Genomic DNA, 27,008 nt, shown 5'->3' with positions numbered 1-27,008 from the left:
CCTGAAATACTGAAAGAGGGGCATGCTAGATTTTCTTCCACTGACCAAAAAGCTGCAAAACTTGTCTTTATATGAACTTTTGTATCGTGTGCCATTTAAACTGAACAATAACCAGTTAGTTAAATGTTATAAAACATTGTACAAAATTGGCGTTCTCAGCTGCATACTCTGTAAATTAATGATATTTCAGTTTAATCTGATTCGTTCACCTTGACCTTTACATGCAGTATAATTCCATGAATGCTTGAATGGGCAGTTCTTATTTAAGACAGGCGATTCCTGCCACTGACCATTTCTAAGATTAAGCATCATAATGTTTACAGTTGTGTTCTTCTATTTTATTTATTCACATTTGTGAATAACAGAACTTCGTATCATTACACTATAGTATATTTACGTACATAAAAATAAGAAATATTACATACTTAACGATAAACGCAAATAAAAGCGTATGTCGTACTTTGAGGGTACCTGTGTGTAAAAAATATAAGAGGGTACCTGTGATATAAAAATTCAAAAGCAAAGAGGTAGTCCGTGCCTCTGTAAAACCAAAAGTAGGGCGTTTTTATGAATTTTACATTTTTTTTTTGGCAATATACTGCCGTTTGTCCGAAGATCAACTTTAACTTTATCTTCCTTTAGTCTGATTGGCCACACGTCTGAACGACATTCTGTTTCAACACTGGTTTTATTCTTTTACTTGCATCGTAATTAATATGATTTTACAAAGTAAATTTACGAGAGTTGATATTGATATGACGTCAAATACGTATGTTTAATGACATCATATCTGTAAGTTCCTGTAGTAACATCTTAATTGATCATTGATTGTTAATGAAAATTAACGAATAAAGGTTTGTATGTCAATATTGAGATATGTTCACTTTTTGAGACAAAATCATATTTTAATCACTGATCGGTCAAGTTATATAAGAAAATAATCCAATGTTATCTTTCTATCACACTTATTCCAGTAAATGTTAGAAATATATACATAAGTGCTAGATTAAATAACCACAAAATATTAATTTAAGATGTTTCTGTTGCAGGTATATAGACATTCCACCATTTCAAAATATAAAATTTTACATTTAGAATCTGGGTAAGTGTTTTAGTTGTTACTTTGCGTAATATCAAATAAAATTGATCCCTTTAAATTTCAACACTAAAATAGAAAACAATGACATGAATGAAAATGATAATTACTTTTTATATTGTAAGAATGTTAATATATATATGTTTATTGCAATATGAAACAGTAAAAATGTATACAGTTACAGACACATGACAAATACAGAATGTTACTTTAGATATAAAAAAGATTTATAAAGTAACAATCTTCCAACTCCGGAGCATTTCATTATCAGTAGCTTATATATATATTATTTATATTATATACATATAATACACATTAGCAATATATAAACCTGGCAATTATATGACTTATTGGAAACCTCAAAGAATGACCAACAAGACAAATTGGCAAATGAAACATTAAAGAAGAGCGTTTAGTCTAAGATCTGCTCATATCGCAGTGATCATTGGACCACAGAGACCTATTGATCAGCAAATAAGTGGCGATATGACCGAGTGGTTAACGCGTCTGACTATTAATCTAATGATCGCTAGCCGCATGGGTTCAAATTCCGTCAGTTGTTTCCTTGAGCTAGAAACTTTACACTTATTGCTCAGTACTGGTTGGTTCCTGGAACGGATCCGAAAGTGTGTCTATAAGCTTGTAGCTTCCTACACAATCGAACTAAAATAAATTCTGTTTTAACCAAATAAGTGTTTAACATTAGTCAAACAGTACTAAATGTATTGACCTGATGCTTTGTTCCTGTGATTCGGTCATATATTTTTCAACACATCTATATAATTATACAAGATGGAGAAATATACGTAGGCGTTTTCTTCTGTTCAATGACTCGCATATCTTCATTTATATTAAAACGATCTACAATTGTACAAGTCGACAGGCTGATACATTCAATTCTTTAGTTGGCCTTATAGATGTTGTTTATCAGGAAAACCAGTCCCTAGTACATCACTTTAATCAGAATGATAAACAGCTCTTATCCAGAATTAATGAAATATTCTAGCTAACACAATTTCATTAAGTGAACGGTCTTGATTTCCCGTCCCTGGTGTCTATATTGATTCTCACTGTAAAATATAATCCCATATTACATTGTTCTGTGGCAATGAAACAGACAAACGCCTGCATAATCCTGATCATATTTTTTTTCTGCATTGAAGACGTCATTATTCCAGTACGTTCAGACGCTGTTAAGAGATTATTGTATATTCAATGTGGCCATACCACGTGACTTTTCGGGTACGGAACACGCCGATTTTTCACCCGATTCAGGTATGTTTTTTATTCATAACTTATTTATTACTCAACCGATTTTGATCAGATAAGGCGCAGAGGACCCGTAATTATATCAGCTATCCACGGTATATAAAAATTCTGAAAACCCCTGAATGGTTTTTGAGAACATTCGAGTACAGTTTTCTTTTCATAGCCTGGGCCTAGGGAACGGTACACACTCATTTGTCATAACAAGCAATTTTTTAGCAAGTCATATGTTTTTGACACTATTTCATAGAAAAATACATGTTAAATCTGATATATTTACTATGTCCAATGTATCGAGTGAATACAGTGATGTTTTAGCATATTTTCATAAAGTTATGTTGAAATGGTACGGAACACACTGTTATTTCAAAAGATACGGTACACACACAATTTCTGTCTTTGTAATAATTCTAAATAAAATATATTAAAATTAATTTAAATTATAATATTAGTGATTTTTTTCAAAGTTATACATTTTATTAATTTAAACTAGAACCCAGGGACCTGTTTTGCAATGTATCATAATGATTATTTTTAATGTTTATATGTATTTGTGCACTATATTTCAAGAGATCACGCTTAACATTTACAGCCTCCATGTAATTGTCCTATTTAAAATCACCTAGGGTATGTTAAACACTTCGATCTTCACAGAATTAGGTAGTTGCGCTCCATAGAAAGAAAATGTTGTTATATAATGCTGTGTTTATTGTTGTTTTTTATTTCTTTTAGTTTAAGTGAAGTAAGATATGTCTTTTTGCTTCATCCTGAAAAAATAAAACAAGGTCATGACCTAAATCGCTGAAAAGTATCATTACTTGATAACAATTTATATATATTTATATTTTGTTAATAATAAGCAAGTCATTAGGTACAATTTTGCAATATCATGGTCATGTTTAATTAAATCAAATCACAGAAGGCGCTGAATTTGTTTGGGTCTCAGAATGTCAGAAAGGTGAAGGCTGTGAGATTGTTAACCAATTTGTTTTTATATAGTGCTACCAATGTTGTTTCTAGTGTCATAACTGTAGTAAATTGGTTATAAGGCTTATTGCAACACTGATATGTAATTCATTGTTTATTTGGCTTAAACATTTAAAAAAAAACAAAAAAAACAAAAAAAACAAAAAAAAAAAACATTGGTTGCCTTAACTTGGATTTGAACTCAGGACATCTCTCTTCCTAAACGAGCGTGTAACCCCTCGACCACGGGGAAGTTATAAGATAACAGCCTGAAGAAAACCATATCATTCTAAATTAGGGTTTGTAACCCTTATTAATTTCGTTTGACACTGATGTAAATTAATATTACATGTATATCTGTAAAGAATTACAATATTTGAAATCTTTGACCAATCGGGAACTACTTTTTCATCTCCTGAGAAGGCTTGAAAATTAATGCGCCCGTCATTTGACAATCTTAACACAGTGATCCCCCTTTATTTTTTCAGCGTTAGAGTACATATAAAGGTAAATAACCGCTTCCAGGCCCCGTGTTCACAAAGAAAAGATCAGGATCAGGATCAAGTGATCCTGATTTTATTTCCATTGTTTTATGTTACTAATATTTATTGTGTTTTGCTGGAATAAAATAGTAAATATTCAAAATGTAAAAACTGCTGATTTGCAAAGAAATCAAACTATTTTGGAATAAACTTAACAAATAACAAAACAAATACAAAAATATTCGGATCAAAATAAGGATCAATTTTAGGATCAGGATCAATATTTGGATCAACTGTAAAATGTCCGTATCTTGTAAAAATAACAATAAATTTATTCTAAAATTTCATTAATTTGCTACTGCAAGTCCAGTTTTATCAAATTAATTTTAGATATTTAATCTATGAGGATAAAAAATGAAGAATATTAGATGTTTTCAATTTGATCCTGATCTTGATCCTGATCCTTAAATCTTTGTGTACACGGGGCCAGGGGTTCGGACCACTTTCCTATTTTGCAAATAATCATATCAGAGCCCGAAATTTCGCTACCATTATTTGTTTGGTCTGACGATCAAAAAAAAAAATGTAGCCGCCATTGCTTAAATTTTTAATGTTAAAATAACTTTTAATTCATGTAACAAGGTCATTTTTGGTTTGGTTTCATGGCTCATAAAACTGACATTATCATGTGGCGACTTTCGAGTTTACATGTGCCCCTTTGGGTATAAATAAAGGAACGAACGGGCATCTGAGTAAAACGACCGACATTCTGTACGGTAGTAAGAAAACTTTCCCACATAAAAAATCGAAACATCGAAGTCACTCGTGGTCTCGAACCTACTTCATGTAGTATATAAAACAGAACGCAGCCTCCAAATCCATAGCTTCTCACTTCCCCTCGGAGCGTGCACGTCGCTGAGAAGGCACAGGGCATCGGCAGAAGATTTACAACTTGGCTGGTAGTCAACTTAAATTTTTCCTTAGGGAACTCCTACTTCGTCACTTCTGCGGACCAGCTGCCGATGTCCTGACTAATGCCGAGGGGAGTGGCCCTACAAAGTAGGCTGAGACGACGAGGATGGTGTACTAGGGTGCGTGAGCCCCTAGTACAGATAGACGGCTTGTAAGGCAGGCCTATAGCTGGCACCAACAGCCCTTTTCAGGGCTAAACACCTACCTTTCCTATTGTCACAGGTTACTGTACATTTAGGTTCTCATTGACCGCCGTACAGTGGCCTACTTTTCGGCTCAACATTCATATCTTTGGCTAATACTCCGTGGAAATTGCATGGAGGTAAATTATCACCATTTTGTGCTTCAAAATTAACTCTTTAAGGACATGACTGGTGACATGTCCGGGGTCCGTACTCGACAGCGCAAGCTGCATTTTGTGCCCGAAAGGGCGGATGGACCCTCATTAAGCATTAACTACATACATACATACCAAATCCATAGCATTTGATTGACAAAATGGGTATTATTAAAATATCATTTTATTTTTAACACAAACACGCAAGCACACATATCCATGAACTCAAGTGTTAAATGCATCTTGAAATGAAAGTCCAAGATAGGCATAATTTTACCAAATTTCCTAACATGTATATCCTTACATGTATATGTAACAAGGTTACCTTGTATAAACTACGTTACGTTATATAACAAGCCTTGTTCCCATATGGGTTCTTCAAATTATCAAATTTGATTGCACGTAAACTGCGAAATATAATTGTACATATGTAGATCATTTGATAATTTAGATACATGCAGTTTGCTTGGGACCCTGGCAGATGATCATTCCAAATATCATGTGGCCGAAAAAAAAAACTTTAAACTTTCCGTGATTTAAAAAAATCCACTTACATCAAAACCAGCGTTTTTTCTCCAAATTCGATTTATTTAAACAACATTTTGCAACGAACAAATATTTCCAACTTACTCCTAACTTCTTGTTTGTTTATATATTCATACTACGTTTAGATGGTCATTTATATATTCGAACAAACAAATTAAATGAAATAATAATCGCACATAACAGATGTCCATGAATTTCACAATTCGTTTTATAATCCAAAAGAATATACCTATAATTGTTTCAAATGTTAAACAAAACAAAACAAAATTTTGAATGTCTTCCGTATCCCTCCCTAAAATTTTAACATTTTATAGCCAAATATTAAATGCTCAACATATAAAATCGAATTTTGCGCAACCTACTCTCAAAATGTTCTTTTATTTTTTGAATAATCCTGTTTACATCAAACTGTAGGTATAATGATACTTTGCAAAACAGGTCCCTGGGTTCTCGTTTAAATTAATAAAATGTATAACTATGAAAAAAATCACTCACATTATAATTTAAATTAATTTTTTTATATATTTTATTTTAGAATTGTTTCAAAAACAGAAATTGTGTGTACCGTATCTTTTGAAATAACAGTGTGTTCCGTATCATTTCAACATCACTTTATGAAAATATGCTAAAACATCACTGCATTCACTCGATACATTGGACATAGTAAATATATCAGATTTAACATGTATTTTTCTATGAAATAGTGTCAAAAAACATATGACTTGCTAGAAATCGCCTGTTAAGCCATGTAACACCGCACTTTGGGGTCAAACGCACTTTGGGGTCCGACCCCAAAGTGCGTTAAACTTCGCACCGCACTTTGGGGTCAAACGCACTTTGGGGTCAAAATCGAGAAATTGACCCCAAAGTGCGTTAATATGCTACATATCAACGCACTTTGGGTTCCAGAGATCTAAAGGTGTCATCTGAGATCTGCTTAAATACTGAGTACTGACTTATTTTCGATCTGCGACATTGAAATATTTGAGGTGGAGTTCAAGATGGCTGTCAATGCATTGATGTTAAGTGATAAAACTTTCATTAATTTTACCACTTGAAATATCTAAAAATTGTGTTCATATAACAAAATTACGGTGGCATAAAAGTGACATTTGGTTTGGGTTACCGCGGACTATATATATACTAAAAGTGTTGTTATTTTTTTTATACCTCCAAAATGAAAATGTTGGTATTTGCAAATAGCATTTGCAAATGGGGTACTGTAATTTACAGATGGCGAAGTGTTTAAAAAATGGTGTTTTACAAATGTCGTAATTATCCAAACCGCTACTTTGCAAATGACGTCATGTAAAAATATGTACGAAAAAAAACAAAAATAAAATATGTTTAAAAAAAACAAAAAAAAATATGTATGCAAAACTAAAAAAGATTATGTATGCAAAACTAAAAAAAAGTATGTATGCAAAACTAAAAAAATATATATACGACAAACAAACAAAATATGTACGAAAAACAAAAAAAATATAAAAAATGCAAATGTCACTTTTATGCCACCGTTCAAATTACTCTTGTACAAAAATTGTTTATTCCTAAAATTAAAAGATGCTGCGAAAAAATGTCCCGTTCTGTCAGTCATTTACTTGATAACGTTTGGTGCCATATTGAGCCCCATTTTAAATATGTTGGGAATGAAATAAAATGCAGTTAATTTTTTCCAAAGAAGTATAAATATACATGTACTCTATTGCAATGTTCTGGTGAAACATCAAGTTTTTCGATCGGACTATAAATAGTGATTTTCACAAATACATTATTAATAAGCTTATCAACAAACTTAAGGGTTTTTGTAAGCTCCGTAACAACCGTTCGCCAGGGGATATGGACAAAAGCGCCCGGACGAAAGCCCCCCCCTCTTTTGTCCGGGGGTGGGGGTTTTGTCCTACACTCGTTCGCCAGAGGGTTTTTTTAATGGGAAATCTTACATACTTCGTAAGAAAGAGCAAACACGAATTTTATAATGTTAAAATAATGGTATCAGAGAAATGTAAGATGCTTGTTACCTAAATAAAGTAGCGATAAATGTAAGATTATTTGTCATAAAAGTAGTCAAAACAATGTAGTAGTTGACTTCCATATAAAATACTTATTCACTATAACTGTACTCATTATTGCCAAAAAGCAACAGATGAAAAAGATGGTTCGGGTAATTGGCCAATGTGTATTTTTTGGATAATATAGAAGAACATCAAAATAAAAAAGCTTTTAAGAAAAACAAATAAAAGCATAATGGGCCTTTAACACGTTATTTTTAACCCTCGGGGGTCGATACCCCACAATCCCCTCTATACCCCCAGTGAGAATTTTACATTATTCTGAAGCTCCGCTCTTAATGTGCCGCTTTTCATGGAATGGCACGGAAGTGTCACATTGAAGGTTCCATGATAACCGCCGTATGAACACATCTGCGGATGTTTCTAAATTCAAAAATTTACTATTTCATGTTAAAATGTTGAATTCTGCTTAAGCCGGTGCTAGGGGGCGTAGACGGTAACTTGCACTTTCCAGTACCGTCCATGAACAGGCCTGCAACATTTTCAATTTTGCCGTGTTGGGCTTTCTTTAGGGATTCTGTATTTATCTATTTCTTAAATAGTTGATATTTTTAGGACCTAAAGCCGCATCTACACCTAGTCAAGTTTCTTATATGTTACATTTAGCTAAATAAATGGCTCTTTCAACATATTATCAGGCACATTTTTTTACTGAAATGTCTTACTAAGATTTCCCAGAATTTATACCTTTGCCTATGCTAAGACTATCATATTTCTATAAAATGTGTAAATAAAAAACGGGAAAATAATCCATTTAGCTAAAAACAATGGAGTTAATTAAAGGTGTAATTAAATAATTAAATTTATTCTTTTAAAATAAATGGAAAGTTTGAGAAAAAAATATTTTAAGCTTAATAATTGATACAAATTCTTTATTAGGTGATTTATTTGGTGAAAGTTCTTCACTTACTTATCAAGACCATTTAAATCCGTATTGATTCTACTATAATCCAGGGCACATGTTTTGCGTCTTTTTAATACCTTGATTTTTGTTTACCATTCGCTTTGACAACAATATATAATTTAAAACATAATGAACAATAATTTTATATGACCCCAAAGTGCGGTCGTTTGCCTGATGTTAAAAAATACATATGTACCTGTGTTTAACGCACTTTGGGGTCGAAATTGGACCCCAAAGTGCGTAACGCACTCTGGGGTCGGACCCCAAAGTACGTTACGCACTTTGGGGTTGGACCCCAAAGTGCGTTTGACCCCAAAGTGCGGTGTTACAAAGCCAAATGAGTGTGTACCGTTCCCCTCGGCCCAGGCTATGAAAAGAAAACTGTACTCGAATCTTCTCAAAAACCATTCAGGGGTTTTCAGAATTTTGATATACCGTGGATAACTGATATAATTACGGGTACTCTGCGCCTTATCTGATCAAAATCGGTTGAGTAATAAATAAGTTATGAATAAAAAACATACCTGAATCGGGTGAAAAATCGGCGTGTTCCGTACCCGAAAAGTCACGTGGTATGGCCACATTGATATTGTTAGCGTATATGAAACAGAGCTGAAATATGAAAACCAATTTTTTTCATTCTAATGTGTATCCGCTAAAAGTGCAATTATAAATACATTACTTTAAATTTTATGTAAAAACCATGTAATTACAAAACATTTCAAGGCCTTTTCTTTGATTTAAGGACATTAGTATTACATGTACATTTATATCATTTAAAATGAATAAGAAACATGCAATAAAATATGTTACAGGATAATAAGGAGACTTAAACTGAAGGCGGTAATATCCTTTATATTAGTACGTCAAAAGCATTTAATGTACTTACAAAACATGTCAAACATAACGTCGCAACTTTTCATGCAGCCATATCAAAAGAGAAAGCATGTATTTAGACGAATAATGATACAAAACTTTTATTTAAAGGCTTTATTTTTTAACTTTACTTTCAACAAGGATTGAATACCGTTTAAGACGGTGCTATAGGTGGCGTGTTTCACTGTACTTCATCCCTCAAAAACAGGCTCGATAAAACAGAGTTTGCAATTTTCAACAATTTGTTTTTATTGTCATTACATATCAAAATTAAAAAATACATATATGTAAGCAGTTTTATCATCCAATATTTCTGTTATATAAGGCAAAAAATGGGACAATCAAACGTTTGCAATTTGGTTCGATTTAAGTTGATAATATTTTTTAGCTATAGCTTAGGTCGTATAAATGTATGGATAAAGTTGTAGCAATATGATTTGTCTTAAACCCATACACATCTTTTACCCTGTTGATTGTGTTTAATCGAATGTTACGTGACTTTTGGGAAAGATACTGAATTAAGAATTGCTAAGATGTAAATTTGTGATGCTTCAATTTCGCTTTCACAGGGAAAAGTTTGATTTATTTAGTCCCGAGATAGATGTATTCCAGTATGTTGGTTGGACACCTACAGGACATAGTCTGGTAATATTTATGATTATCAATATTTTATTATCTTCAAATAATACTTTGATAATTTTTTGTTACAATTTCTAAATATAGTTGTTAATAAGGGAAGTGTTTTGCAGATCACGATCCATAATATGAGTAGGAATTAATGACTGTTGTTTTGCTTACTCAGTGCCTGGAATAGTTTTGCCAGCATTGTATAAAACTGTAATTTTTAAATATCATAGAGGAAAACAGAATCCCTGAAGAACGCCTAAATTGCAAAACTGAACGTGATGCAGGCTCGATTCGATTGAGCGGTAGCGGTGAGTGCAAGCTATCGTATTCCTCACATGTATAGAGGCTGAGGTCGGTGATTACGACATAATTTTATTGTTTACTTTATACCACATGACGCCTTATTAATTCAATCTTAAAGAATGGTGAAATATCACTTTTACATATAATAAATTGTCAGTCCTGTATTAATACTGGTGATTCTATCAATAGAACACACAAATGGTGTTCTATATTTCAAACAAAAATATTACTAGTATGTCTGACACAATATGGAGATAAAAAACAGACCACACGTGATTATGTTAATTTTTCAGGTGTGTATACAATATAATGATATATACATACGCCGACATCCTACACGTGGTAGTTTTGATAAATATACATTTGATGGAACCGAAAATATTGACCATATATATAATGGCGTTCCGGACTGGGTCTATGAAGGTATGTATAAATGTGCTCATTGCTATTGTTTTAATGTAATATCAAGTCATAGTAAGTTACTGGGTGTGTCTTTATTGACTTTTTATTGACTGCTTTGTCTCCCTCATTTAACATTGCCCATATATGTATAGTAATATAGATTCGTAAGATCTTCTTCAATAATTTAATAAATTATAGATTGTCATTAAATAAAACATATAGTATATATTAATTCCTAAATTAAATTCCAATTAAAATCGGACTCAATGCCAACATTTCTCGTGCGATTTCAGTCAATCTCTCACAGACTGAATGTCATCAAGTACCCGGCTCATGTTTCGAGATTATGTTTTAAAATTACATATGTATTTTCACTTTTTGAGATTTTGGCAGATTATCTGGTTCTGAAACATTTTTGGTCTCTTATTTTAGTATACATTAATATTTAATATTATATTTCATCGCTCAGAGGAGATTCTTAGCTCAGACAATGCCCTGTGGTTCTCCCCGGAAGGAAGTTACCTTCTATATGCATCATTTGATGACAGGGGAGTGAATACCTTCGATATAACTGACTATGGTGACATGACAGAACGTTATGTCAGCACCAAGTATGTGGCATATCCCAAACCTGATACCGAAAATCCAAAGGTTCGACTGAAAATTCTTGATCTTAAGAGAAACAGAACATTAGAAATTGATCCTCCGGAGCATTTAAGGAACAGGTGAGAATCCGCTCTTTATCCTTATATAGATATGTATAACACTTAATTGTATCATATAAAGAATCTGTGATAAATTAAGATTAAATATGTTTCATATAATCTTAATCATAATTATAATGTACATTTGATAAAGTGATCTAAGCAGTGACTCACCTAAGCTGAGATAAATGCTTTTTAACACATATTCTTGCGCTAAGTTTAAACGTCTACAAAATTAAGAATAGCGTCTTATCTTCATAGAATTTGAGCCGCGTCACGACAAAACCAACATAATGGGTTTGCGACCAGCATGGATCCAGACTAGCCTGCGCATCCGCGCAGTCTGATCAGGATCCATGCTGTTCGCTTACAAACCCTATTACAAGTAGAGAAACTGATAGCGAACAACATGGATCCTGATCAGACTGCGCGGATGCGCAGGCTGGTCTGGATCCATGCTGGTCGCAAACGCACAATGTTGGTTTTGTCATGACGCGGCTCACTCTTCACATGATTCCCCTATCAAACAAATAGATCGACCAAGTGCATTATAACACGATATATGTACAGTATGAAAAAAAAACTCCTACTTAAACGTCACATGGTGTCATATATGACGTTAATAAACCAAATGACGTCAGATCAGGAAAATTATTAATACGCGGGATGAAGTTCAGCAACTCTCTTTTTTATTAGCATTTTAAAATAGAAAAAGATACATTTTCCTCTATTATAGTATAATAATGCTCTGTTTATCGGCCTTCGTGATTATATTCCTGCGTATTTGAACTCGAAACGTGCATTATTCTACAACATTGTCTTCAACATTGATACATATATTTCCTAATTACAACTTTTACTTAATAATAACATTATATTTTCTATACTTATTAAATTTGAAATTTCAAGGATACTGTTTTTTTGTGTGTTTTTTAAAGATATTAACTGATATTCGTTTTTCAGAGATCATTACTTCACAACGGTGTCTTGGCAGGACGAAACCCATGTTCTTGTTTCTTGGATGAACAGAGCTCAGAATCTTTCAATACTTTCCATTTGTAATGCCATCAACGGTAGCTGTGTTCAGGTAACACATCAATTTAATATTTGATTTCGTCGTGTATGATATATAAATGTCAATTATTAATTTTCAGAATGCTATATGTTCCCTTTACAGTATATTGAAGTGTCTGCTGCAAAGAAATCGTTGTTTGAATTTTAAAAAGGAATGCTTTGAAAATGCTTGAATGTATGAAATAAATATGGTAGTAAATTGCCTTTTAAGTGAATGGTGAATGCATGAACTCATTGTTTAACAGACAAAACCCTTCTTGAAATGACCGAACAATAATTTTATACCGGTACATTTTATTTTGTTAACATACAATATTCATATGTGATGAATAACAGAGACATTCTGTGTCACAACTCTCTTGAAAATAGACCATCATAAAACCAATATAATTTTACCGCTTATGTAGTTTATGAAAATATTTCTTAAAAAAATAGCTTTAAACCCTTTAAGTATTGTTGAAACAAAGTTTATTTTGGAAACGCTGTTTTATCTCATCCAAAATAAAGCATTTCATTAATAACGAAATGTTCCTACTTTTCTATGGTATTTGATGGAGCTTATTAGGGAGTTGAAACATGCCAGATCTTTTGTACAATAAAATTCGACAGCAAAACGTCTTCATCACAGGTAAAAAGGTTGCAAATGATACCGTCATATAGATAACAACATTATATGACATGGTAGTCATTTATCAAACAAATTGCTTTAACAATGTCGACTGGCTTCGAAATCGAGATAGAGAAATTCTGAAACTAATTATTATTTTGGGTACAATATCTAAAAACATACGTTCTAATGAACTGTCTTTCAGTTTATATCCACTTTATTTTAATGAAAATTAAATAATAAAAAACAACATTTTTACTACACAATATACCTAAGCCCGTGTTTCAATAATATGATCTTTGTTTGATTTAACTGATAACTAATTTTGATAAAATACTGAATAAGTGATATTAATACTGTAACACATGTATATATAATTTACCAAAGTAAAAAGCTTTTATATCCTATTATTTTACTTTTCAAACTATAAGTTAGTAATCTTAAATTTCAAATGTCATGTGACACGCTTGTCCTTTTAATACATTATCTGAAGACCCTTTGTGAAAAGCAAAATGTTAAAGTGTTCTAGACTAATTCTGTTTCGGATTGACTTGAATGCATTATATGAAGAGACAATATATCAAATCCATGCAGCTTTTTCTCATTTTCCAATTAGTTTCAGCGGTTCTTAAACCCGAGTATTGCCGTGAAGTTGAAACCTACCAGACAGATTGACGTCCTTTAAGTGACACAAATTCGGACGTGACAAGAAATCGGATAATATAAGACTCACTGTCACTATCTTCTAAGTGTGTGTTGTAATTAAATATATACACACAGTCTTTGCCATCTGTAAAGCTTTAATTAGTTTGCTTGAAGCAAAGTCGTTTGTCTCTGTAAATACCGGATGTGCGAGATGCTTGCAATGCGAATGATATATTTTACAACCTTTTGATTTGATTTAAAAGCTTTTCCCTGTGTTTTTTGTTACCGAGAGTGACAATTTACATATTATTTTTTATTTCAGAATTACAGAATTGAGGGTGACGGTGGCTGGGTTGACATGGTAACTAATGTTTTTTACAACACTTTTAATATTCCTGTCTTTTCATTGTTGCATCATTTCTGTTATGTATTTTCATTTAAATATCTCAATATCTCAGCGAAACGTCAAAATACTTACATTTGCAAGCATTAAATCAGTCCGAATATTAAAAATAAGAGCAGAAGTTGTATTTTGTCCGACAAATCTGTTTTTGTAAATGTCATTTTATACGCTAAATCTATGACTTGTAACATTTAATTTTCGACTTAATTAAACCACAATTTACACTATCCATTTGTGTTGTTTTTCGAATTTCCTCTAATATACACTTTTATCATATGCGACTGTTATGACACTTATAGGAATATTTATATTACTCTCCGTTTTTGTGTCCTGTCTGGCTCCTTGCTGGTTCGTCCGGTGTTGCTGGGTTGTGTTGGGGGATGCGACCATTATTGAATGCTGCCCTTCCTTGTTAATTTTTGTTTTCATATTTGACAATTTTAATCCAGCGCATTTCTAAATATGACCTAAGGCTATACAATATATGCTGCTGTCTCCCAATTCCTTACTTTTAAAAATAAAAACAGTATCAAATTTGTTAATAATATTGTTTGTACAGTATTACTTTATTTTAGGTTAAAAGTTAGTTGTTTGCGTAATTTCCATATATCTTTGTCACTCAATAATACTTCCTACTAAATGTTAATACACCCAAAATTGTATGTTTATATATAATGCATGCTTATTGTTTTAAATGACCCACTTGTATTGGAATGTGTACTAAAGACATTTTAAATAAAAATTTGGATAAAACATGTGCTATCATAAAATGCGCAAGTCTTAGAGTATATAAAATTAATTTGGTATTTAGTTACAATATTGTTTCTCCACTCAAAAGTTATTTGTAAATCTGTTCAAGTTCATATTGATGTTTTTACTAATTTAAAAGTAATTGTCCTATAAAACTGCTTAAAAAATAGTTTATGAATAAAAAGGATCTGATTTGAACATATTTTATGGAAAAAAAAATGGACAAGAAGCAGCTTATAATAGTTGTTCAGTAACTCTCATAATTGTGCAATATCAGTTATATATCACACAATCATATCAACCAAAATGTTGTAGATGTGTTCACAAAATTTGTATTATTTTGTTTTCAGTATCGTCCAGCAATATTCAAACCTGACGGAACGCGATATTTTCTGCTTTTGCCACACAAAGATGGATCTGCTGGTAGTTTTCAACATATCGCGATGATCGATCCATCTTACGATATATCGGTAAGTATTTTTTTTTAAGTTCTTACAATTTCAAGTGATATGAAAACCTGAAGTAAGTTGAATTTAGGATTTTTTGTGAAAGAGGAAATGACAGATATCCCAGAGTCTATCCTATCCAAAACGTGATGTAATAACTCGAGTAACAATTACATTGTTCGATGTATTAGCTCGAGTTACCATTACATTGTTTGATGTATAAGCTCGAGTTACCAAAACATTGTTTGATGTATAAGCTCGAGTTACCATTACATTGTTTGATGTATAAGCTCGAGTTACCATTACATTGTTTGATGTATTAGCTCGAGTTACCACTACATTGTTTGATGTATCAGCTCGAGTTACCATTACATTGTTTGATGTATAAGCTCGAGTTACCATTACATTGTTTGATGTATTACCTCGAGTTACCATTACAGTGTTTGATGTATTAGCTCGAGTTAAAATTTCAGTGTTTGATGTATTAACTCGAGTTACCATTACAGTGATTGATGTATAAGGTCCAGTTACCATTACAGCGTTTGATGTATAAGTTTGAGTTACCATTACAGCGTTTGATGTATCAGCTCGAGTAACCATTACATTGTTTGATGTATTAGCTCGAGTTATCATTACAGTGTTTGATGTATTAGCTCGAGTTAAAAGTTCAGTGTTTATTGTATCAGCTCGAGTTACCATTACAGTGTTTGATGTATTAGCTCGAGTTACAATTTCAGTGTTTGATGTATAAACTCGATTACAGTGATTGATGTTTAAACTCGAGTTACCATTACATTGTTTGATGTATCAGCTCGAGTTACCATTACATTGTTTGATGTATCAGCTCGAGTTACCATTACATTGTTTGATGTATCAGCTCGAGTTACCATTACATTATTTGATGTATCAGCTCTAGTTACCATTATAGTGTTTATTGTATCAGCTCGAGTTACCATTACATTGTTTGATGTATTAGCTCGAGTTACCATTACATTGTTTGATGTTTTAGCTCGAGTTAACATTACATTGTTTGATATATTAGCTCGAGTTACCCGTACACTGTTGATGTTTAAGCTCGAGTTACCATTTCATTGTTTGATGTTTTAGCTCGAGTTCCCATTACATTGTTTTTTGTATTAGCTCGAGTCACCATTACATTGTTTGATGTATTAGCTCGAGTTAACATTACATTGTTTGATGTATAAGCTCGAGTTACCACTACATTGTTTGATGTATTAGCTCGAGTTACCCTTACACTGTTGATGTTTTAGCTCGAGTTCCTATTACATTGTTTGATGTATTAGCTCGAGTCACCATTACATTGTTTGATATATAAGCTCGAGTTACCCGTACACTGTTGATGTTTTAGCTCGAGTTACCATTACAGTGTTTGATGTATTAGCTCGAGTCACCATTTCATTGTTTGATGTATTAGCTCGAGTTCCCATTACATTGTTTGATGTATAAGCTCGAGTCACCATTACATTGTTTGATGTATTAGCTCGAGTTAACATTACATTGTTTTATATATTAGCTCGAGTTCCCATTACATTGTTTGATGTATTAGCTCGAGTTAACATTACATTGTTTGATGTTTTAGCTCGAGTTCCCATTACATTGTTTGATGTATTAGCTCGAGTCACCATTACATTGTTTGATGTTTTAGCTCGAGTTCCCATTACATTGTTTGATGTATTAGCTCGAGTTACCATTACATTGTTTGATATATTAGCTCGAGTTAACATTACATTGTTTGATATTTTTAGCTCGAGTTTCCATTACATTGTTTGATGTATTAGCTCGAGTTAACATTACATTGTTTGAAGTACTAGCTCGAGTTAACATTACATTGTTTGATATTTTTAGCTCGAGTTTCCATTACATTGTTTGATGTATTAGCTCGAGTTACCATTACATTGTTTGATGTATTAGCTCGAGTTACCATTACATTGTTTGATGTATTAGCTCGAGTTACCATTACATTGTTTGATGTATCAGCTCGAGTTACCATTACATTGTTTGATGTATCAGCTCGAGTTACCATTACATTATTTGATGTATCAGCTCTAGTTACCATTATAGTGTTTATTGTATCAGCTCGAGTTACCATTACATTGTTTGATGTATTAGCTCGAGTTACCATTACATTGTTTGATGTTTTAGCTCGAGTTAACATTACATTGTTTGATATATTAGCTCGCGTTACCCGTACACTGTTGATGTTTAAGCTCGAGTTACCATTTCATTGTTTGATGTTTTAGCTCGAGTTCCCATTACATTGTTTTTTGTATTAGCTCGAGTCACCATTACATTGTTTGATGTATTAGCTCGAGTTAACATTACATTGTTTGATGTATAAGCTCGAGTTACCACTACATTGTTTGATGTATTAGCTCGAGTTACCCTTACACTGTTGATGTTTTAGCTCGAGTTCCTATTACATTGTTTGATGTATTAGCTCGAGTCACCATTACATTGTTTGATATATAAGCTCGAGTTACCCGTACACTGTTGATGTTTTAGCTCGAGTTACCATTACAGTGTTTGATGTATTAGCTCGAGTCACCATTTCATTGTTTGATGTATTAGCTCGAGTTCCCATTACATTGTTTGATGTATAAGATCGAGTCACCATTACATTGTTTGATGTATTAGCTCGAGTTAACATTACATTGTTTTATATATTAGCTCGAGTTCCCATTACATTGTTTGATGTATTAGCTTGAGTTAACATTACATTGTTTGATGTTTTAGCTCGAGTTCCCATTACATTGTTTGATGTATTAGCTCGAGTCACCATTACATTGTTTGATGTTTTAGCTCGAGTTCCCATTACATTGTTTGATGTATTAGCTCGAGTTACCATTACATTGTTTGATATATTAGCTCGAGTTAACATTACATTGTTTGATATTTTTAGCTCGAGTTTCCATTACATTGTTTGATGTATTAGCTCGAGTTAACATTACATTGTTTGAAGTACTAGCTCGAGTTAACATTACATTGTTTGATATTTTTAGCTCGAGTTTCCATTACATTGTTTGATGTATTAGCTCGAGTTACCATTACATTGTTTGATGTATTAGCTCGAGTTACCATTACATTGTTTGATGTATTAGCTCGAGTTACCATTACATTGTTTGATGTATCAGCTCGAGTTACCATTACATTGTTTGATGTATCAGCTCGAGTTACCATTACAGTGTTTGATGTATCAGCTCGAGTTACCATTACAGTGTTTGATGTATCAGCTCGAGTTACCATTACATTGTTTGATGTATTAGCTCGAGTTACCATTACATTGTTTGATGTATAAGCTCGAGTTACCATTACATTGTTTGATGTATTAGCTCGAGTTAACATTACATTGTTTTATATATTAGCTCGAGTTCCCATTACATTGTTTGATGTATTAGCTTGAGTTAACATTACATTGTTTGATGTTTTAGCTCGAGTTCCCATTACATTGTTTGATGTATTAGCTCGAGTCACCATTACATTGTTTGATGTTTTAGCTCGAGTTCCCATTACATTGTTTGATGTATTAGCTCGAGTTACCATTACATTGTTTGATATATTAGCTCGAGTTAACATTACATTGTTTGATATTTTTAGCTCGAGTTTCCATTACATTGTTTGATGTATTAGCTCGAGTTAACATTACATTGTTTGAAGTACTAGCTCGAGTTAACATTACATTGTTTGATATTTTTAGCTCGAGTTTCCATTACATTGTTTGATGTATTAGCTCGAGTTACCATTACATTGTTTGATGTATTAGCTCGAGTTACAATTACGTTGTTTGGTGTATTAGCTTGAATTACCATTACAGTGTTTGATGAATCAGCTCGAGTTACCATTACAGTGTTTGTTGAATTTGCTCAAGTTACCATTACATTGTTTGATGTATCAGCTGGAGTTACCATTACATTGTTTGATGTTTACCATTACATTGTTTGATGTATTAGCTCGAGTTACCATTACGTTGTTTGATGTATAACCTCGAGTCACCATTACATTAATTGATGTATTAGCTCGAGTTACCATTACATTATTTGATGTATCAGCTCTAGTTACCATTATAGTGTTTTTATTGTATCAGCTCGAGTTACCATTACATTGTTTGATGTATTAGCTCGAGTTACCATTACATTGTTTGATGTTTTAGCTCGAGTTAACATTACATTGTTTGATATTATTAGCTCGCGTTACCCGTACACTGTTGATGTTTAAGCTCGAGTTACCATTTCATTGTTTGATGTTTTAGCTCGAGTTCCCATTACATTGTTTTTTGTATTAGCTCGAGTCACCATTACATTGTTTGATGTATTAGCTCGAGTTAACATTACATTGTTTGATGTATAAGCTCGAGTTACCACTACATTGTTTGATGTATTAGCTCGAGTTACCCTTACACTGTTTTGATGTTTTAGCTCGAGTTCCTATTACATTGTTTGATGTATTAGCTCGAGTCACCATTACATTGTTTGATATATAAGCTCGAGTTACCCGTACACTGTTGATGTTTTAGCTCGAGTTTCCATTACAGTGTTTGATGTATTAGCTCGAGTCACCATTTCATTGTTTGATGTATTAGCTCGAGTTCCCATTACATTGTTTGATGTATAAGATCGAGTCACCATTACATTGTTTGATGTATTAGCTCGAGTTAACATTACATTGTTTTATATATTAGCTCGAGTTCCCATTACATTGTTTGATGTATTAGCTTGAGTTAACATTACATTGTTTGATGTTTTAGCTCGAGTTCCCATTACATTGTTTGATGTATTAGCTCGAGTCACCATTACATTGTTTGATGTTTTAGCTCGAGTTCCCATTACATTGTTTGATGTATTAGCTCGAGTTACCATTACATTGTTTGATATATTAGCTCGAGTTAACATTACATTGTTTGATATTTTTAGCTCGAGTTTCCATTACATTGTTTGATGTATTAGCTCGAGTTAACATTACATTGTTTGAAGTACTAGCTCGAGTTAACATTACATTGTTTGATATTTTTAGCTCGAGTTTCCATTACATTGTTTGATGTATTAGCTCGAGTTACCATTACATTGTTTGATGTATTAGCTCGAGTTACCATTACATTGTTTGATGTATCAGCTCGAGTTACCATTACAGTGTTTGATGTATTAGCTCGAGTTACCATTACATTGTTTGATGTATTAGCTCGAGTTACCATTACATTGTTTGATGTATTAGCTCGAGTTACCATTACATTGTTTGATGTATTAGCTCGAGTTACCATTACATTGTTTGATGTATTAGCTCGAGTTACCATTACATTGTTTGATGTATTAGCTCGAGTTACCACTACATTGTTTGATGTATTAGCTCGAGTTAACACTACATTGTTTGATGTATTAGCTATAATACATCAAGCAATGTAATGGTAACATTGTTTTATGTATTAGCAAGTTACCATTACATTGTTTGATGTATTAGCTCGAGTTACCATTACATTGTTTTATGTATTAGCGAGTTACCATTACATTGTTTGATGTATTAGCTCGAGTTACCATTACATTGTTTTATGTATTAGCGAGTTACCATTACATTGTTTGATGTATTAGCTCGAGTTACCATTACATTGTTTTATGTATTAGCCAGTTACCATTACATTGTTTGATGTATTAGCTCGAGTTACCATTACATTGTTTTATGTATTAGCAAGTTACCATTACATTGTTTGGCATTAAACGGATCAATGTTATAACCTTAATTTCAACATGATAAAAAGATATTATTTGAATTTAATTCAAAAGAATTACTATGTTTTACATTGCCCGGTTACATATAGCTACAAAAAGATACTTTTGATAAATTATAAACAGTAAACTAAATATATTACATGAACATGAAATGAATTGCTTTGTAAAGCTTTACTTCTTTAACGTACATTTCGTTTCGTTTTAAAATTACTTGTTCATTTATTTTTATAAGAACGATGTCAGGCTGCAGTTTAGTATGTTTATAATAATAGTAGTTGGAGCAGTGAAACTAATAAATTCATTTAACTTCACTTGTACATATTGACTTACACCTCAGATTATTGGCATTTCAAAATGTGTGTCTCTTTTTAATTACGATTTTCCTGAGAAACTTCCAAACTTGAAACTTGTTTTTAAATAATTAATTTCAAAGAACAAAACTTTCTCTCGATTTTGGTATAACTATAAATTTCATTTACAATCTAAAAAAAACAAAACAAAAACTAAGTTCAACAAATTAATTGTTCAGTTAAAGTGAGAATAGATACAATAGTTATAGTTTCTATGCAACAAACGGAAATCAATATAATGAACATATAATCTGAATGCGGATTACGATAGCTCCACATATGTTTTATCACCAACCAGTACTTAGATATGTTGATGTTTATAAAGGGAAAAAATCAACAACGTTTAACTTTATTTGATATTCAGATTTATTACCAAAACTCTTATTATTTACTTGTGGTTTATTTTTTTTCTTCAAGAAAAAGACGGGTGATGGCTCCAAAGTATTTCTCACAATTGGTAGATGGGATGTGGTGGATATTGTTGGTTATGACGACGATTTAAATTTAATGTAAGCATTTGAAACGGATTGTGTCATACCTAATTAGTATTGTCAAATAATAACCATTGATGAAAACTCAAACTTACGGGTTAAAAATATTTGACGTTTAGTTTAAATTAAATTTATTGTACTTAGCAAACTCATAGCAAATATATACTTTTACAAATTCCTTTGGTGAATTTTCGGCTGCATATTTTAATATATGAATAGTGCATGTTATGATTTATTTTATAACAATATTTTACACAGGTAAATATGTAGCACATGTTAAACGTATGTGACTCACATGTTTTACATATAGTAGAAACATATGGTTTCTCCAAGAAAAGTACCTCATATGTTTTTCATATGGATACACATTAATAGCATATGTTTTTCAAAAAGAGGACACTGGATGTTACATTTATGGTATAGACTTATGTTTTTCACATATTGATTCACATGAATCATGTTCTTCAATGCAAATGGTAAAATTGTGTTTGCTGGAACTTGATATTAACAAGTGTTAAGAGTTCAACTCTACACGTAAGTGAAAATATATATGTGTATATAATTATGCTTGTAAAACAATTTTCAAACATTGAAGAATATGTAAAATATGTACTGCAAATATTTGTACATATTATTTGTAATAATTAAAATATATGCATTCATTTCTTATTGAATAATTTGATCAGACTTTATAGAAAATAAACTTTTTATTACCTCCCTTTATTTATAAAATTATTATTTGTAAAATTCGGTATTATTTTTTATAAATAATGCGTTTTGGAACTTACAAAATTGATAAATCTTAATTTGAGCTTCATATTTATGATATGATGGTCATTCCCTACGGGTCACTTCATCTTGGGTTCTTGGTTGTTAAAATTTCACTAAATAAATAAACACTAACATATACAAAGGGAGAAAAAATCATGAATAAAAATGAATGGCAGACTATTCTCTCCATAACCATAAGTTGCACATTGATGCATGAACCAAGAATCTTTTTATGTACAATCATTTAGAATCTAATAGAGACTGAAAGCTTGCAGAAAAAAAATGATACATAAATTTTTCATATAAAAACACATGAAAATTCACATATATTCAACATATGAAAACTTATTCATATGAAAAACATGTGATAACCATGAGTTTAACATATGTTTGTTGACACATGTTTTCATATGGTCCTGTTTACATATGTTTATCTTACATATGAAAAACACCTGTTCTTAAACACATGTTTTTCAATACACATGAAACACATATGTTTAACATATGGAAAACATATGGGGTACCAAACATACAGCAAATATGTGTTGCATATTTACCTGTGATATTGCATTCAATTTCTATAGAGGTTTGTGAATTAAGACTGACCTAATATTGATGAGTAAAATAAATAAATATCGGCCGTTTTCATATTTGATATTACAATTCATTATTAAACTTGCAGATACTTCATTGCAACAAAACAGGGCGATCCCCGAGAAAAACATTTATATAAGTAAGTTTTTTTTTCGTAAATAAAATACAAAAATGTACAAACATTTAATTTGATTGTTGTATCCTTAATAAATGAATAGATAAATACTGTATAATTTAGATTAACGAATAATATGAAAAACTATTATACAATTGCTTGTGTTACAAAAACATTTTATAACGAATCAAATCCAAACGAGAAAAAGAAAAAAAAAAGTCGGGTAATTTGTCATGCGGATGGAACAAAATTCCAGTTAATAAATACGTATACAAGTTTAACGTTTCCCATTTGACAAACATGCCGGTTTATTGAAATTCCCCAAAGAGACAATGGCGGACGGACGATCAAATGTTTGCTTGGTCGCTGAAGTTCTTTCTTTGTATTTGATCCCTTATGGTATAAGCAAAATATATCTGCAAATATTTCATGATTTTCATACGTTTGGTATATTCTTTTCATTTTCCAGAACAACGACTCTTAAGGACCACGAAGATTATAGAAGGGTCACGTGCGTATCATGTGATTTTGATGAAGGCTGTCAATATGTTGAAGCCAGTTTTACGCCGACGGGGAAATATTACATACTGGCTTGCAAAGGTCCTGCCGTACCATCATATCATTTGTTTTCTGTGGATGACGGATATGGTACGTTGGTTTTCGTTGTCTATTATCATGTTTAGACAGACAAATCACCGCTTGTATGCAAAACTAACAATTCTTATCTCGTGATTTTTGATATCACCCTGTCCTTACCTAATATCTGCTTACTTGACAGTCTGAGGGTACATAACCTTACGTATATATTTGAGTAATGACATTGTGTTTTATAACAGTTTTTTTAGACAAATACATTGACTTCCCTTTGTCTTCGCCATTATCAAAATGAGTCATTATATTTATATAATCAATATTGTAGTACTTTCTCAGACAACAAATGGTATTAAACCGTCTCGTTCATCTAACCGCTTCTTTTTGCATAATGCCACGGTGAGAGTTATTAAGGTGTTTGAGAAAACTTTTGATGTCAAGTTTTTTTTTATCGTATGGCGTTAAGAATTTTGATAATTTGTGAATGAAACCCGTAGGGTTTTTTTTGTTAATTGTAAAATTGTGTTTTTACCTTTTTTTTCAATTTCTTCACCGAACTGCCTTGATACAATTTTATGAAATCCATGCAGATTTGTACTCTTTTGTACTCTTTTGTCTAGTATAAAAATATCGCGCTGTGTACAATTATAATATCTCAAAGTCTGTGCGTATAATTTTTAGGTATCTGAAAGATAGGTCTACAATTTACTAATTATGTAATAGTTATAGTATATGAAACGAGTTAGTTACGAGGGTATAACACTGGCTGGGGCGACATCAAGGGGTGTTTCTGCTAAAAAATGGCGAGGCCGTTAGGCCGAGACATTTTTTTGCAGAAACATCCCGAGATGTCGCCCCAGCCAGTGTTATACCCCCGTAACTTACGAGTTTCATATACTATAACTGTTTTATCGCAATGGCATAATGTTTTCTTTTTTGTATAGAAACAAATAAATAAATTAATCGTTAGCTACATTACAGTTATTTATCATAAGGCAGTTTTTCAAGTTGTTTTCGCTGCCGCAAAAAAATATACAAAAGACATCCAATATAAGAGGCGGATTGTATACTGTTACCAAGATTGATTTAAGATTAAAGACCTTTTTTCATTTCATTAATTATCTTTGTTTATATTTTTCATTGTATTTATATATTTATTTTATTTTATTTTATTGATTTCATTTTTTATTATCTTATGGGTTTTTTTTTGCTACTGGGAATGGTCGTTACCACTGCCCCATTGGAGCCTCTATGAAAAAACTGTATTGATATATACAAGGTGCGAAAAAAACTAGACCGATATATAACAGTACAGTTTTTTTCCTATATGAATCAATGAAAAAACTGTACTGTTATATATCAATACAGTTTTGAAATGCTCATTGAAGTGTACTGAGCATAATGGGTTGGAAAGAACAAAGGAAAAGCTCACAGCCATGCGATAATTAATGTTATCGCATGGCTGTGAGCTTTTCCTTTGTTCTTTCCAACCCATTATACTCAGTACACTTCAATGAGCATTTCAAAACTGTATTGATATATAACAGTACAGTTTTTTCATTGATTCATATAGGAAAAAAACTCGACTGTTATATATCGGTCGAGTTTTTTTCGCACCTTGTATATATCAATACAGTTTTTTCATAGAGGCTCCAATTGCGCAGTGGTAACGACCATTCCCAGTAGCAAAAAAAAAAACATAAAATAATAATAAAAAAAATGAAATCAATAAAATAAATATATAAATACAATGAAAAATATAAACAAAGATAATTAATGAAATGAAAAAAGGTCTTTAATGTTAAATCAATCTTGGTAACAGTATACAATCCGCCTCTTATATTGGATGTCTTTTGTATATTTTTTTGCGGCAGCGAAAACAACTTGAAAAACTGCCTTATGATAAATAACTGTAATGTAGCTAACGATTAATTAATTTATTTGTTTCTACACAAAAAAGAAAACATTATGCCATTGCGATAAAACAGTTATAGTATATGAAACTCGTTAGTTACGGGGGTATAACACTGGCTGGGGCGACATCTCGGGATGTTTCTGAAAAAAAAATGTCTTGGCCTAAATTTTTTTAGCAGAAACACCCCTTGATGTCGCCCCAGCCAGTGTTATACCCTCGTAACTAACTCGTTTCATATACTATAACTATTACTTATGTAACATTGATCAAGTGACAATTCATTATTATTTCATCTACAAAAGGTAAAATTTTAAGATTATTGTAGCAGAAGTACAAAGTTCGGGGATTCGAACTTTGTTGACTAGCTGGCGGCGTGTGGTGTCTCATCATGATCTCACCTGTCCGCTGTTCCGTCAGTGAATATTTTTATTTTTTTCCTAAAAAATGACGAATGTTGTGTCCAACTTGAAAGATAAATAACCCCATTTTAGAATATTAAGCAGGATAAGAATTAGAGAACGTTCAGCTTAGAATTTTATTACCCGTATGTCAAAATCATTTTAAATTTTTAAAATAAATCACAAACAAACAACTATTCAACATAACAATTCATTTCGTCGGTCATTTACATATATATATACAACTGTATATATATTTGATACGCCTGTTTGAAAAAAGGGTCGTATTATAGTTTTACCCCCGGCGGGCGGGCGGGCGACGTCCAATTTTTGTCCGGAGCATATCTCCTACACCCATAGGGGAATTTTGATGAAACTTCATAGAACTGTTCACCAATATCAGAAGCCGTGTCGCGCGCATGAACCAGGGCCTCTAGGTCAAAGTTCAAAGTCACACTTAGAGATCATAGAAAAATGCTTGTTTGGAGCAAAACTTCTTTATGCATAAAGGGATTTTAATATAACTTGACACAAATGTTCACTATTGCAAGGTCACACATAGGGGTCAAA

The 27,008-nt window shown here is 32.1% G+C and overlaps 1 protein-coding gene across 1 annotated transcript in view; it reads left to right on the top strand.

The window, feature by feature from the left end:
• Positions 1 to 27,008, top strand: part of LOC132720398 (dipeptidyl peptidase 4-like) — a gene marked incomplete at its 5' end in the record, with an annotated part of 59,999 nt that overhangs the window by 9,798 nt on the left and 23,193 nt on the right. The window contains 10 exon segments of the mRNA XM_060704527.1: positions 1,050 to 1,102; positions 10,087 to 10,162; positions 10,741 to 10,870; positions 11,319 to 11,574; positions 12,517 to 12,640; positions 14,202 to 14,240; positions 15,383 to 15,502; positions 21,981 to 22,072; positions 23,508 to 23,558; positions 24,004 to 24,182. Of these exon segments, the coding sequence (XP_060560510.1) occupies positions 1,050 to 1,102; positions 10,087 to 10,162; positions 10,741 to 10,870; positions 11,319 to 11,574; positions 12,517 to 12,640; positions 14,202 to 14,240; positions 15,383 to 15,502; positions 21,981 to 22,072; positions 23,508 to 23,558; positions 24,004 to 24,182 (1,120 nt within the window).

The sequence above is a fragment of the Ruditapes philippinarum genome, unplaced genomic scaffold (assembly GCF_026571515.1).
Source record: "Ruditapes philippinarum isolate M1 unplaced genomic scaffold, ASM2657151v2 ctg3255_1_1_1_1, whole genome shotgun sequence".
NCBI lineage: Eukaryota > Metazoa > Mollusca > Bivalvia > Venerida > Veneridae > Ruditapes > Ruditapes philippinarum.
This window is presented reverse-complemented; position numbering and strand designations above follow the sequence as displayed.